Here is a 14,333-nt window from a genome sequence, read left to right as displayed (position 1 = left end):
GCAGCTCCTTGCTTTCTGATCAAAACAGTTTAGGATAGTCAGGTGGCTGACACCCTTCCCTGTGGTAGTCAAGGGAGAGACTCCTCTGTAGCAGTAATTCATTTATTTCCAGTCCAGAGCAAGGATGTGATTACAGCATCTCTGACAACCCCCGGCACATTTTCTTCTTCCCAAATAGAGAAGGGAGTTATAAATTTGTCAATTAATTTCCAGTCCAGGTTTTAGGGCTTCAGCTGATCCAAAGGCCTTAAAAGTTTTTACTCCACACATAGCCTTTGACATTTTGTCAGTGAGGATTAGCAGCAAGGCTGGACTTGATAGTTTGCTGGAAACAGGAGTCGCCGTTGCTCATTTCAGAGTGAGAGCTGAAGAATTCTTTGAAATGTTCATTCCAGTAGGTGTTGACTGCCCATCTGTCCTTGATAAATTCACCTCCATTTTTTAGCCCTGATTCGGGTTAAGAAACACCCATGCATCAGCAGTGCTAAAGGTTCCTCAGAAATATTTACATTGTTGTCCTGAGTGAACCACAATAGGCAAGAGATGACCAGTCAAAAGTACAAGCCACCAGCACATTCTTTTCTGGAAGGGTTAATCCAGAAGAGGAAGACCTCTTTTACAACCAGGTTTTATCATCAACAATGAACTAATCTAACATCTCAGTGACAGCCCCTGGGTGGAAAGGCGGTGGGGGAGAATAAGTGAAGGCGTCATGACCCTTATAGCACACTCTAAAATGGAACTAGCAGACAATAGTCATCAGCACATATACCACACTCACTGCAATCCTGGAAGTTACATACAAGGCTAAGGAGGTCTTGGGGGTTGGGGGGTGGGGGGGGGTGAAGACATGGAAATTCTTTGGCCTGCAAAACCAGTGGGCTCCAAAAGATAAAACCTCTGTGCAAGGCAAGATCAGGAGAACCGAGAGGGAAAATTTACACAAGTAGAAACATAGAAAACCTACAGCACAATACAGGCCCCTCGGCCCACAAAGCTGAGCCGAATATGTCCTTACCTTAGAAATTATCTAGGGTTACCCATAGCCCTCTATTTTTCTAAGCTCCATGTACCTGTCTTAAAAGACCCTATTGTATCCGCCTCCACCACTGTCACCGGCAGCCCATTCCACGCACTCACCACTCTCTGCGTAAAAAAACTTACCCTGACATCTCCTCTGTATCTACTTCCAAGCACTTTAAAACTCTGCCCTCTCGTGCTAGCCATTTCAGCTCTGGGAAAAAGCCTCTGACTATCCACACGATCAATGCCTCTCATCATCTTATACGCTTCTATCAGGTCACCTCTCATCCTCCGTCGCTCCAAGGCAAAAAAAGGCCGAGTTCACTCAACCTATTCTCATAAGGCATGCTCCCCAATCCAGGCAACATCCTTGTAAATCTCCTCTGCACCCTTTCTATGGTTTCCACATCCTTCCTGTAGTGAGGTGACCAGTAAAGGGATAATAATAATAAACAACACAATAGCATTAAACAACTAGGCCTATGTAAATCTTTGGAAAATAACAATACTAAACACCAGTAGAATAGTCCGAAAGTTTCAAGCAATTGAGTAATGGTGTACTTGGCTATGCCTGCACTTCAGGTTTTACCAGCTTGAACCAAGAAAACAAAATATAATTATTATAATAATAATAATAATGTGTTTCAAATGACCACATGATTGCAAGATTAACAAGTACAAATTCTTGATATGTTTACTGATTTCCCATCCGTCAAAAATCCCATCAACCCATGCCCCATACAAAGACACAAGAAGTAACATTCACTGTCCAGACACATCAATTTCCTGGCTTTTCATCTTCCAGTTCTTGTTCAGATGTATAACTGAAACCCCGCTGGTTTCCTTGGCTGCGCAAGTCTAGGAAAGACAGTCCAATCCCGCCAAACCCATGACTCTGAAATGGCTCTCCCACTCAAAACCTCGGTTTGTGTGGATGCTGTGCAATTTGCAGCCCTGGTACAACTCAGTGCCAACAAACTACAGACAGCACACTGCATACGATTAAAGGAATTAATATTTATGAATCTTAACTAGAAGGGTTTGTAAAGAAAAAACAAAAAGAGCCCATTATAATTAAACAGTCAAATGTGCACCAGCTGGAGCTCAATTCACCGATCCTCAGTCAATCTTGCTGCCTGGCTCCATCGAATTACGATTTCCCCACCGGGTCGTATCCTACAGCCCGTTCTCTCCAGCACCTTCTATCTCCCTCTCATGCTGAACAAAAGACCCAGCTCATATTCTAAAGTATCTGTTTTCTCTAACCATAACCCAAACACTGCTTCTACAGAAAGACCATTACGTTAGCAGTAAAACCTTTACCAGGGCATTACACTCTCCCCCCACCAAAATTAGTTATGCCCTCATGATGTTGAGATAATTTGTCATCCTTCATACAAAGCACAAGGTCCAACCCAGGTGTAAAAGGTAGTGACATAGCTCACCAAGGGGACAGGTGCCACACACTGTTCCCCGGGTGCGACATAGGCCAGTCTGTGTGGGGGTCTCCTGACTCTTCGGGATCTCCTTACCCCATCATCTACTTCTTCAGCTTCAGACACTCCCTAGGCTCTTTCTTGTCTACCTGGGGAGGCTTCTGCCTGTCCATTACTTGTGCCTCCCGACAAGTAAGGGCCCCTTGTCACTTGGCTGAGCTCACCCTCAATGCCCAGCTAGAGTCCAGCCTCTCATTATTTTCTATCTGCAAACTTGCCAATCCATGGCTAGTTCTCCCCATTTCACCCACCTCAGCGTGAAGAGGGTTGAGAATCTCTTCATCAATTATTTGGGAGTTAGCGAAGGGCAGCATATACCTCCATTTCCTCATTCTCCGAATCCATATCATATTCAGGGTGGGGTCCGGTGTAATCCTTCCCGCTGCTGGTCCTTCGGTTCCTGCACATTGCCACAGAGTCATCTAACTAGAAAGAGTCCAGGCCAGGCTCTGGGTCAACACGTACCTCTTGTCCCAGAGGTGGAAGGTGGTTCTGATGGACAGTCTTGACAGGCCCTTTCCCATCCTCTGGTTTCACCTGGAAAACTGGTACATTTAGCATATGACTTGATAACCGAGGCCTCAGCTAGTTCACAAGCCTTTTTCAGCTCCCTTCTCATATCAGACACATACTTCAGGTAAGTCTTCTGTTGTAGATCTTCGCCATCTGTCCCAAAACAGAGGTCAACGGGCAGTCTCCCTTTGCACTAAACATCAGATTGTACGGCGAGCACCCGGTAGTTTCATTCTGTGTACAACTGTAGCATTGGACCAGATGTCCAATATATTGACTCCACTTGTTCTTTTTACTGATTTCCAAGGTTCTGAGCACATCTAGCAAGGTCCAATTGAACCTCTCGGACTGGGGATCACCCTGCGGGTGATAAGGCATAGTCCTCGACATCGGGACTCCCTGCATGCTCAGTAACTCAAGCATGAGCTTCTCGAAATCCCGTCGCTGATCGCTACGTATCCAGCTGGGGAGGCCACAACAAACAAACTACTTCTCCCACAACACTTTGGCTGCACTGGATGCTTGCACATATCTGCTGTTGTGATCCAAGACACTCACCATGTTGCTGGCATCAGGCTCTATTGATAGGAAATACACACACACACACATCAGATCAAGTGGCCTGCACTCTACAAGTGGGATAACGGAGCGGTCCTCATAAACAGCGTCTTCCTCGGTATATGTCGAATGCACGACCTGCAGTACTCTTCGACCTCTGGCTTCATTCAGGGCCAGTAGAACTGATCTCTGAGCAACCCATAGGTCTCATCAACCCCCAAATGGCCAGAATCATCATCAAGTGACTTCCACACAATCCTCCGTGCTACCAGCTGGTTCTGTCTGAGAAGTATCAGAGGCCGGTCTGGAGGTGACATGACCCAGTATAAAATTTGGTTCCTAACTCCAATCTGGACCATTCTCTTAGTAGTAGAGACACCACAGAGTGTTTCATCTCCTCTGCTTGGGTTATGTCCCCTTTCGCAAGTGCTGACAAACCTAAGAGTACCAATGCACGAGACATCTCGCTAAGTGCCTACCACTTCCCAAGGACTCAATTCTGGCAACTGCTTTGTCTTCAGAGCAGTCAGGTTGCAGTAAGCTAGCGGAATGGCACCATTAGAAGCTCCCAAGTGATCTACTACTCAATTCTGCCCTTGCCTTTCCTCTTCCTTCACTGTGATGGAAAACTGGCACATGGCTTTGACTCCAGGGACAGGAACGCTCTCCCACTCTCTGTCCCTGTCCAGCCCTTCATATGCACATCGGGACAACGCATTGGTATCAATGCTCTGACTCCCCGGCTGGTACTTCAGGCTGAAATCACAGACAGACAACACCGCCAACCACCGATGGCCTGTGGCATCCAATTTCGCCGGGGTCAGGGTACAAGTTAAAGGGTCCTCACCTTGGAATTGGCAGCACAAGTCACTTAGCTTATCCACACAGCCCATTTCAATGCCAGGAACTCCAATTTGTGCATGGGGTAGTTTCACTCAGAGGGTGACAAACTTCAGCTGACAAATGTGACAGGTCTCAACCCTGTGCCCTGATCCTGATACAGGACACCCTCTAAGCCCTCTCTGCTGGCATCTGTATTCAATACATACAGCAACTGGGGGTCTGCAAAAGCCAGCACAGGCGCTTTCGTCAGCAGCTCCTTCAGCAACTGAAAGGCATCTTCACATTTTGCATCCATCTCGCTTCAAAAGGCTCTGAAGATCTAAGATGACCTTTACTATCCTCTCCTTTTGTCCTCCCTTTCTTCCCTGATGGAGGGTAACTGCACAGATGCTAATTTAAAGGGTGAATCATTTTTGAGTAGTCCTTCACAAACCTACAATAGTATCCACAAAATCCAAGGAACAAGCGCAAAGCACTGACAAGTCTGCAGATTTGGCTATGTGGTCACCGCCTCTATCTTAGATGGCTCTGTACTTACTCCACTCTGTGAGACTATGTGCCCAACATAGGTGACAGACATCTTGCAGAACTGGCACTTGTCCAGGTAAAGTTTTAACCTGTCAGCTTTCAGGAGGCCCAGTACCTTCAGTACCCTTACTTCATGTTTCTCCAAGGTGGACTCGAACACTATGAGATCATCCAGGTACACCAATACCTCAAGTTCACATCCCCCACCATTTTCTCCATGACATGCTGGAAAGGTGCCGGGACTCCTGATACGCCCTGAGGCATCCTTTCAAACTGGATGAACCCCAGTGGACATATGAGTGCTGTCTTCAGACAGGCCAGCGCATCCTGCATGTAACCCACATACATAACAAAGGGTTTCTGTGTCTTTAGGGATCTCACTACATCAGCAGCCTGCCCCCTCAAACTCTCTACCAATCGCTATCTTTTCACGTCATCAGAGCACTGCCACTCATCCAGCACCTGAGAGGTCTGCTCTGCCCAAGTCTCATACTTCTCTTCCCCTTTGGGGTGGGCTTCATTCCTGAGAACATTCTTGGGACTCTGAACCTGGGCATTTTGCCATTTATTCGCCAGGAAGGCAAAGGCCATTACCAACTCAGAATGCTCAGCCCATGCTGGAGGACTCATTAGACCTTCCACATCAGACCACTCCTTCCTCTCACTCCGGAGCAACTTGTCTTTAAAGTCTCCGCCCCCCAGCTACAGGAAGCTGCTTCCAATTTGACACGCTCACCTACACTCCTCTCCCCCCAGAAAGTATGGACAGCCCATGGCCCCCACCTCTCCTGCGGACCCAATAGTACCAGGCAGTTCCACTGCTATTACGTCAGCAGTAGTCTGAACTAAAACAAAGTCTTTTCCATCATTTTGTCAAACCTCTGCTCCATGATTGTAATGGTTTAATGGTACTTAAACAATTTGTTGGGGATACGAATGTCTACCCCACTCAATACACCCACACATTCGTTACTGGTAAACCCGTGGATTTGCACCACTGCTCAACTCCTGCAGCATCTATAACCATGCTTCTTAATCACTTTACCAGACAATAGGCTTAAACACACAACCCAGGGCAATCACACAGCATCCAACGAAATCGATCCTAGACAAGCCCCCACAAATGAAACCCTCGGTTTCCCTGGCTGCGCAAATCTAGGGAAGACACAGTCCAGTCCTGCCAAACACGTGAGATTGAGACGGCTCTCCCACCCCAAACCTTGGTTTGTGTGGATGCTGTGTAATTTGCAACCCTGTTACAACTCAGTGCCAAGAAATAACAGACAGCACACTGCATATGATTAAAGGAATTACATTTATGAATCTTAACTAAAGGGTTAGTAAAGAAAAGAAAGTAAAAACAAAAAGGCAAGCAAGAGAAAATCTGTAGATGCTGGAAATCTAAGGAACTCAGCAGGCCAGGCAGCATCTATGGGAAAAAGTACAGTTGACATTTCAGGCCAAAACCCTTTGCCAGAACTGAAAAAACAAAAAGGGCCCTTTATAGTTAAACAGTCAAATGTGCACCAGTTGTAACTCAATTCACTGATCCTCAGTCAACCTCACCACTCGGCTCCATCGAAACATGATTTCCCCACCGGGTCATATCCTACAACTGGTTCTCTCCAATGTCTTCTCTCTTCCTCTCATGCCAAATAACAGACCCAACTCACATTCCAAAGCATCCGTTATCTCTAACCATAACCCAAATGCTGATTCTACAGAAAGACTATTATGTTAGCAGTGAAACCTTTCCCGCCATAACAATCCCACCAAAATACTTAAAACCGGTCAGACAGGAAGATGCTTCCACCTTCATTCTAAAGCAGGCACAGAGTATCTGAAAATATTTCTTTAGATTATATGAAATAATTTTGTTTTACAAGAACTGTACTTCTTAATTTATTCACAACAAATATGGTATCATAATTCAGAACTTACCTGCGTTCAAACATTCTGAGAGAGTAAAGTTTGCAGGTACATCCTAGAGCAATCACAAGCAGCAACCCACAGATTAAACTTCCAATGACTGCTGCAGTTATAACTCTGGTGGGGATGATCACAGGACAGTTTTCTTCATCACTGCCATCACCACAGTCGTCCTGTGCGTCACACACCCAACTCTCAAAAACGCAGCGGTTATTCTTGCAGTGAAAATTACCAGGTTGGCAAAAGAAACAGTTCTTCTCATCAGAGCCATTTGGGCAATGATTCTGGTAATTACAACGGTCAGCCAGAGGGTAGCACACACCACTGCGGGAACAGGGGAATTCGTCCTTCTGGCATGAGCTGCAGTTGTGTTCATCTCGTCCATTTGGGCAGTGCCAATAACCATCACAGCGCTGCTGTTCAAAATAGCAACCCCAATTACCTCCGCAGGGAATTTCCCATGGAAGGCAAAATCCCTCAACTTGGTAAGTGGCATTAAAACCTCTAGCTGCATTCACTTTGTCAGCATGGAAATGTATGCGAACTTGACCCGAAGAGGAGATAACCGTTATTGGTGTCCGGGAGTCAAAGGGCGTTAGAACGCGGAGCAACTTGTGTGAATTTTCCTCCAGACCATCATACACTTTTATATAATCCCCATAGCCTATGCCATCCAGCTTCAAATCATTAATGCGTAAAATAACTTTACGTCGGTCTCCCGTATCTATTAGCCACGTACAGTTGCTTCCAGGAGGATAAAAGGCAGGATAATTTGGAGAATTAAACGTGCCATAAAAGTTTCTTAGCCATTCACCACAACTAGGAACATCACAATCTATTTCATCTTCCAAATCAAGGCAGTCAATATTTCCATCGCATCGCAGGGATTCAGGTAAACATGTATAAGATGCTGTATATCGGGAAAGGCACTGGAATTGATCATAAGTGCAAGGCTGAAATGGGAAATCAGTAGGGGGCATTGACAGCTCACAAAATTCTTCATCAGAATTATCCCCACACTCATCCATGGAGTTGCATTTCCAGATATCTAGGATACATTTTCCATTATTGCAGTGGAACTGGTCCCAGTTACAGCTTGCCTCCACAGACCTTCCTGAAAATATAATTAAATCACAATGTGAAAAGCAAGTAGCTGGAGAAATAAAAACTTCAAAAAATTTTTCTTACAGTTCTTTCATTAGAATTCCTCAACAAAAGTTACTGAATGCCGCTTCCTTTCCAGTCCTGACGAAGGGTCTCAGCCTAAAGCGGCGACTCTTTATTCCTTTCCATAGATGCTGCCTCTAGCATTTTATGTGTGTTACATTTATTTAACACTTTTCACAATCTTAAGACAGCCTAAAACATTCTATAGCTAATGAAGCATTCTAACATATGTACCCATTTTTACCCTGCAGGAAGCATAGCATACAGAATGTAAAGCTGTAAACCTGAACAATTAAAATCAATGCTGTTGGTACTCTTATAATTTTCCTCCTCATAAAAGCAGCTGTCACTTTAACCACTCAAAAGGCAAAATGTGCTTTTAGTTCCGCATGATGCTTTGTACTAAGCATGTGATATTTAAGGAGGAGCACAAGAGGTTAAAATGGATTATCTAAGAAAGCCTTATTCCAGTTGTTTGCTAGCAAAAATAATCAATGACAGCAGAAATATCATTCATTCATTTTCACTGTTATTTTCTAATGACACATTCACCCTTCTTTAACAGTTTCATTCTATTGCGGCGTGACCCCTGCATTTAAGGGAGCAAGATAAAGAGCTAGTTTGGGGACATAATGAATGTAAGTAATTAATGGAAGGCAAGTACTGCCAAAGAATGGTGCATGAGATTTCTTCACGCAATCTCAGACATGAAAATTATAGAAGATAATTCGTGCCACGTTGCTCTGGTCCTGTACTTGGCTCTGTCATGGGCCTTCCTCCCTGTTGAAATGCTCTAAAATTTCACTGCGAAAACATTGCTGTTCTACAATGCAAGTACTTTCTAAATCTTAGTAACAGTGAAATAATGGGGAAAAAGAACACTTTGGACAAGAACCTGCATTCCTGCAGCCCAAGAAAAATCTTCAGTCTTTATGTATTTGTGAATTTCTGAACACCCCTTAACTCCAAAAATGAGCAATCCAATCTGTTCATTAATTCATTATGATTAATATTATTGCCAATTAATGTGTACTACCACAAACAAGAGAAAATATGCAGATACTGGAAATCCAAGCAACATACACAAAATACTGGAAGAACTCAGCAGGACTGGCAGCATCTACGGAAAAGAGCAAGCAGTTGACATTTTGGGCTAAGACCCTCTGTCAGGGCTGGAGAAAAAAAGAGACGTCAGAGGAAGAAGGTGGGGGGAGGGGAGGAACCTCAGATGACATGCAAATGTCAGTTTAATACAAATTAAGGAAGCATTTCCTTAAATACACATGCCCTTGCAATATTATACATATAAAATTGAAGAATATACTCAAAGAATGATCTGAGATGCAAGATCTCAACACACCCAAGTTCAAAGATATCTCATACTCCAGCCTTCTCCAACAATATGGTAATCCATAATAATAATGATATATGTGAGTTCATCAATAGCAACATTTTAAAACAAACTTCAGTGCCAATCCAAAAGAAAGGAAGTTAAAAAGGACAGATGACCAAAAATTTTGGTTAGGGAGAGAATACCAGAAGGTATGGGCCATGGCAGTTTAATTCACAGCCACTAAAGTTCTTAGTAAAAATCAGAATGCTCAAGCAATCATACTTGGAGGAACACAGAGATATTAGCAAGCTGTAGGACTGTAGGAGGATACAAAGAAGAGAATTAAGACACAAAGGTAAGAAAATTAAAACAGCGACATTGTTTAAACCAAAGCTAACATAATTCATTGTACACATGAGTGTTTGGACAGAGTTAGGAAACGGGCAGCTATTTTGAATGGTTTCAAATTTATATAAGATAGAATGTGGGATATAAGCCAGAAGATGACTAAAAATGTGAAGTCGAGAAGAAGCAAGTGGAAGAATGAGTTTGTAGAGTCAGGGTAAGGCAATGTTCCAGGATATGGCTAGAGATTAACCATACGGCCTCAACTTCCTAGCTCATCCACAAGATAATTTAAACTGGGGATATACAAAAGACCTGTACGGAAACAACTCAGAGATATCGGTGGATTGTATGTCTGAACGTTGTTAAATAAGGCTGTAAAACATCCTACATTCATTTTTCAAAAGATATACCAATTCCGTATTTACCTATCACATAAGAGAGCCTGAAGCCTTTTCCAGTGTATCTGTCATCTGAATGAAACTCAATCCAGACATGGCCTTTTGAAGAAATAAATGGTGCTGGAATAGACGAACCACACACCCGAATTCCTTCGATGCTTTTACGTGTTCCTATAGTTAACCAGTCTGAACTACACCAAGCTGAGGTCTGTATATCAAATTCCTGAAAACTGTGACAGAAAAGTTTAATAGTTACCATTTTTAAGAGCAACATTACAAAACAGATGTCATGACATAGTATCAGAACATGCCCTATTCACATATTCTCAATATGTTCAGCATTCAACCAAATCCAACAAGGTGCTGATTAGTTGAACACACCAGTGTGTACCAATATTCAAGTGTCTAGCTGAGGTTAAGGCTAGACTTAAGTGTTTAAAACACATCTGTACCTCTTTCAGGGATGAGAAGCAGTGGTTTAATTGCTGCTACAAGTACATGAATTGAAGAAACAAAATAAATCAGGATAACAAAACACTGAAGGATTAGAAGATTAATAAGATTTATAGGCACTGTAGCTTTGACCATGGAGTTATTTTTCACAAATGCTACAAGTTATTTTGTTGTTGCCTGTCTTTCATCAACCTAAACTGTTGTTATAGTCATGCGATTGTGCCCAGACAGTTCACAGTGATGTGCAGTGCTCCCCACTGAAATTACTCTGCCTTCCATCAGACATTAACTACAATGACATACTGTATGTAACAGTACTGACACATGCATACACACAAAAGGTGATCAAGAAGCCCACTCTTGCACGATACATTAGTATTAATATTAAATTAACAAGCATAAAAACCATAAGACCATAAAATATTAGAGAAGAATTAGGTCACTTGGCTCATCAGGTCTGCCCTGCAATTCCATCATGACTGATCCATTTTCTCTGTCAGCCCCAATCTCCTGCCTTCTTCCTGTATCCCTTCATGCCCTGACTAAATCAAGAATCAATCAACCTCTGCCTTAAATATACCCAATGACTTGGCCTCCACACCCACCTGAGGCAACAAATTCCACATATTCACCATTCTTTGGCTAAATAGATTCCTCCTCATCGCCATTCTAAACCTCCTAGCAGAGGCTTTTAACCCTTACAATTCCTTGGTTCTACCTACAATTACTCAATATCTTCTAACCCCATGTCACCTCTTTCTAATGATCTGATTTCATTTTTACCAACACAGCCATGCCACTCCCTCTGCCTACCTGCCTGTTCTTTCGATACAATGTGTGTCCTTGGACATTAAGTTCCCAGCTATAATCTTCTTTCAGCCACGATTCAGTGATGACCACAATATCATACATGTCAATCTGTAACTGTGCTACGTTCATCTACCTTATTCCATATACTGCCCGCGTTCAAATACAATACTTTCAGTCTTGTATTCACCCTTCTCGATTTTATCCACCTTTTGCATTGCAACTCATCCTGTTGACTGCAATTTTGCCCTATCATCAGCCTCTCCTTGCTACCAGTTTCACTACACATTGCCTGTTTGTAAACCAACTACCACATACTCAGCAGTATCACTCCATTTCCATCCCCCTGCCAAATTAGTTTAAACTCTCCCAAACAATTCAAGCAAATCTGTCCACAAGGATATTGGCCCCCCCTTGGGTTCAAGTGTAACCTGTCCCTTTTGTACAGGTCATACCTTCCCCCAAAGAGATCTCAATGACCTATAAATCTGAACCCCTACCCATTACCAGTTCCCCGGCCACACATTCACCTGCCAAATCATCCTATTCTTATCCTCACTGGCGCATGGCATGGACAGCAATCCAGAGATTTACCCTGGAGGTCCTGTTTCTCAGCTTTCTACCTAGCTTCCTAAAATCTCTCTTCAGAACTCCTCACTTTCCTACCTAGGTCATTGGTGCCAATATGTATCATGACTTCTAGCTGCTCACCCTCCCCCTTTAGAATGCCATGGGCCTGATCCAAGACATTCCAGACCCTGGCACCTGCGAGGCGATGTACCATCCAGGTTTCTCTATCGAGCCCGCAGAATCTCATCCCTGTTCTTCTGACTATGGAATCTCCCATCACCAGTGCAGTTCATTTCATCTCTCTTCTCCTCTGAGCAACAGCACCAAACTCAGTGCCAAAGGCTTGGTCACTGAAGCTCCCCCCCCCCCCCCGATAGGCTGTACCCCTCAACCGTATATAAAGTGGTATACTTACTATTGAGGGGAACAGCCACAGGAATACTCTGCACTGCCTGTGCATTTCCCTTCCTTCTCCTGACAGTCACCAAGTTACCTGTCTCCTGCAATGTAGGGGTGACTACTTCCCTGTAGCTCTAATCCATTCTCCCATACATGCCAAAGGTCAATGAGACACAGCTCCAGTTCCTTAATACATTCTCTGAGGAGCTGCAACTCTGTGTACCTGATGCAGACATCTTTATCCAGGAGACTAGAGGTCTCCCAGAATTCCCACATCTCACACACAGTACCATACACTGCCCCAAAGCCACTCTCACTGCACTAAAAGATGAGCAATGAGAAATTAAGAACAAAAAGAGAAACTTACCAGATACTTATCCTTGCCTAAGCCTGATGCACCAAAGCCACTCTAAACACTGACCCACTCACAAGAATAGCTACTCCACTGGCACTTGCATTATTTTTATTTGCCCTTTCGAATGAATCCCGCTCAGAAATAAGTCGCAGTCGAACTCTGAAAAACTGCCATGGAATTCTACCTTTTTAATCTTCAGGTATGATTTCACTTACAAATTTGATATGAAAATTTGTGGTGGCCTCTACATCTGCATCGTAGCACAGGGGAAACGGGTTAATGAATGGAACATGAGGTTTGGTAAACTATAGCACAATAAGATCAATTTAAAGATAAACACAAAGCCTTCCTTCATCTTATTATTATTCTTCAACTACCTGCTGAACAGGCATCCTGTCCTGAAAGCAAGGTTCAACAGCGAAGATGGATATTAGATTTTCAGAATTTGCAGTGCTCAAGACTTGTCTGAGCAGCAGAAACATTTGAGTGCATCAGGTGTCTGTTTCACCATACATCATATGAGAGCACTGTATGCATGTCATGCGGCTGTGTGCTAACTGTTCACTGGAGTTACCATTATATATTGATTGTTTCCAGATGGCACCAGTGAACAATGTGACCGACGGCGACATCCTGCGGACAGTTCACGAAACTACTTCTTTTACTTCCTCTACTTTCAAAATGATTCTACAACTAAAATGCATGTGACTGGAACCACTTTGACAGTTTGTTTTTGGACTGACTGAATGATCAGGTGCTTTGCTGTCTCTGAGCAAGTTTGGTGATGTTTGGAGCGGAGTGTATAGCCTGGAAGCCTGGAGATGGGGCGTGAGCTGCTAATCTCCAACTGAGGCATCAAGCAAGGTTGAAGGCGATAAGAACAAGAGCAGAGGACAGGCAGGTGTACAGCACCGTCTGCCTGCTCCTGACCTGTCTTCCTCTCCATCCCACTAGCTGTTTTCGAAGGAAGGTGCAGTAGTCCTGGGATCCATATTACAAGGATTGATCGGAGAGACTGTGGACTCGTATTGGGGGACTTCTGGGTTCAGGTTGCATGCATTCCTGGATTCGGGTTAATTTGATTTGCTGTTTTTGAGTGGTTTAATTGAAGCAATCGATGTGGTCTGGAGCACTTCAGCAAAGAATGCTTTGCCCTGCAGGCTGCAGTGGGCCAGCAGCACAACGCAACGCTGAACTGAACTAAACTGAATACTGCTGGATTCCTGGTTTGATGTTTGATATTATTAGTGTTGTCTGCTTGCTTTTTGCCATTTGCACAATTTGTTCTTTCTTCGTGTGCTCGCTGTGTGATATTTTCTTCAAAGGGTTCTGAGGTCTTTGAGATTCGTCCTTCTGCGAGCAGCCACGAAACTGTTGTATTCTGCGTACATACTTTGATAATAATGTACTTTAAATCTTATTATCTACCCATGTTTAATTTTTGGTTTAGGTTTGCCATGATGCTTTAAATGAAACTCACACGACTGGCTGTCGAAAATCAAGGCATCAGCAAGATACTAAAATTCCAGTTGTTAATATCTGGAATCCTGGTGTCATGTCAACCTTTGGTCATTAGCAACTATCTTGTGAAGCACTACAAGAATTTAAATGTT

General features: G+C 43.6%; 1 protein-coding gene across 1 annotated transcript in view; it reads right to left on the bottom strand.

The window, feature by feature from the left end:
* lrp12 (low density lipoprotein receptor-related protein 12) overlaps positions 1–14,333 on the bottom strand; it is an 83,271-nt gene that overhangs the window by 13,581 nt on the left and 55,357 nt on the right. The window contains exons 4-5 of the mRNA XM_063054915.1: positions 10,164–10,366; positions 6,903–8,004 (exon numbers count right to left, since the gene is read on the bottom strand). Of these exons, the coding sequence (XP_062910985.1) occupies positions 6,903–8,004; positions 10,164–10,366 (1,305 nt within the window). The remainder of the gene's footprint in view (positions 1–6,902; positions 8,005–10,163; positions 10,367–14,333) is intronic.

This window comes from Mobula hypostoma, chromosome 1 (assembly GCF_963921235.1).
Source record: "Mobula hypostoma chromosome 1, sMobHyp1.1, whole genome shotgun sequence".
In the NCBI taxonomy this organism is placed as follows: Eukaryota; Metazoa; Chordata; class Chondrichthyes; order Myliobatiformes; family Myliobatidae; genus Mobula; species Mobula hypostoma.
This window is presented reverse-complemented; position numbering and strand designations above follow the sequence as displayed.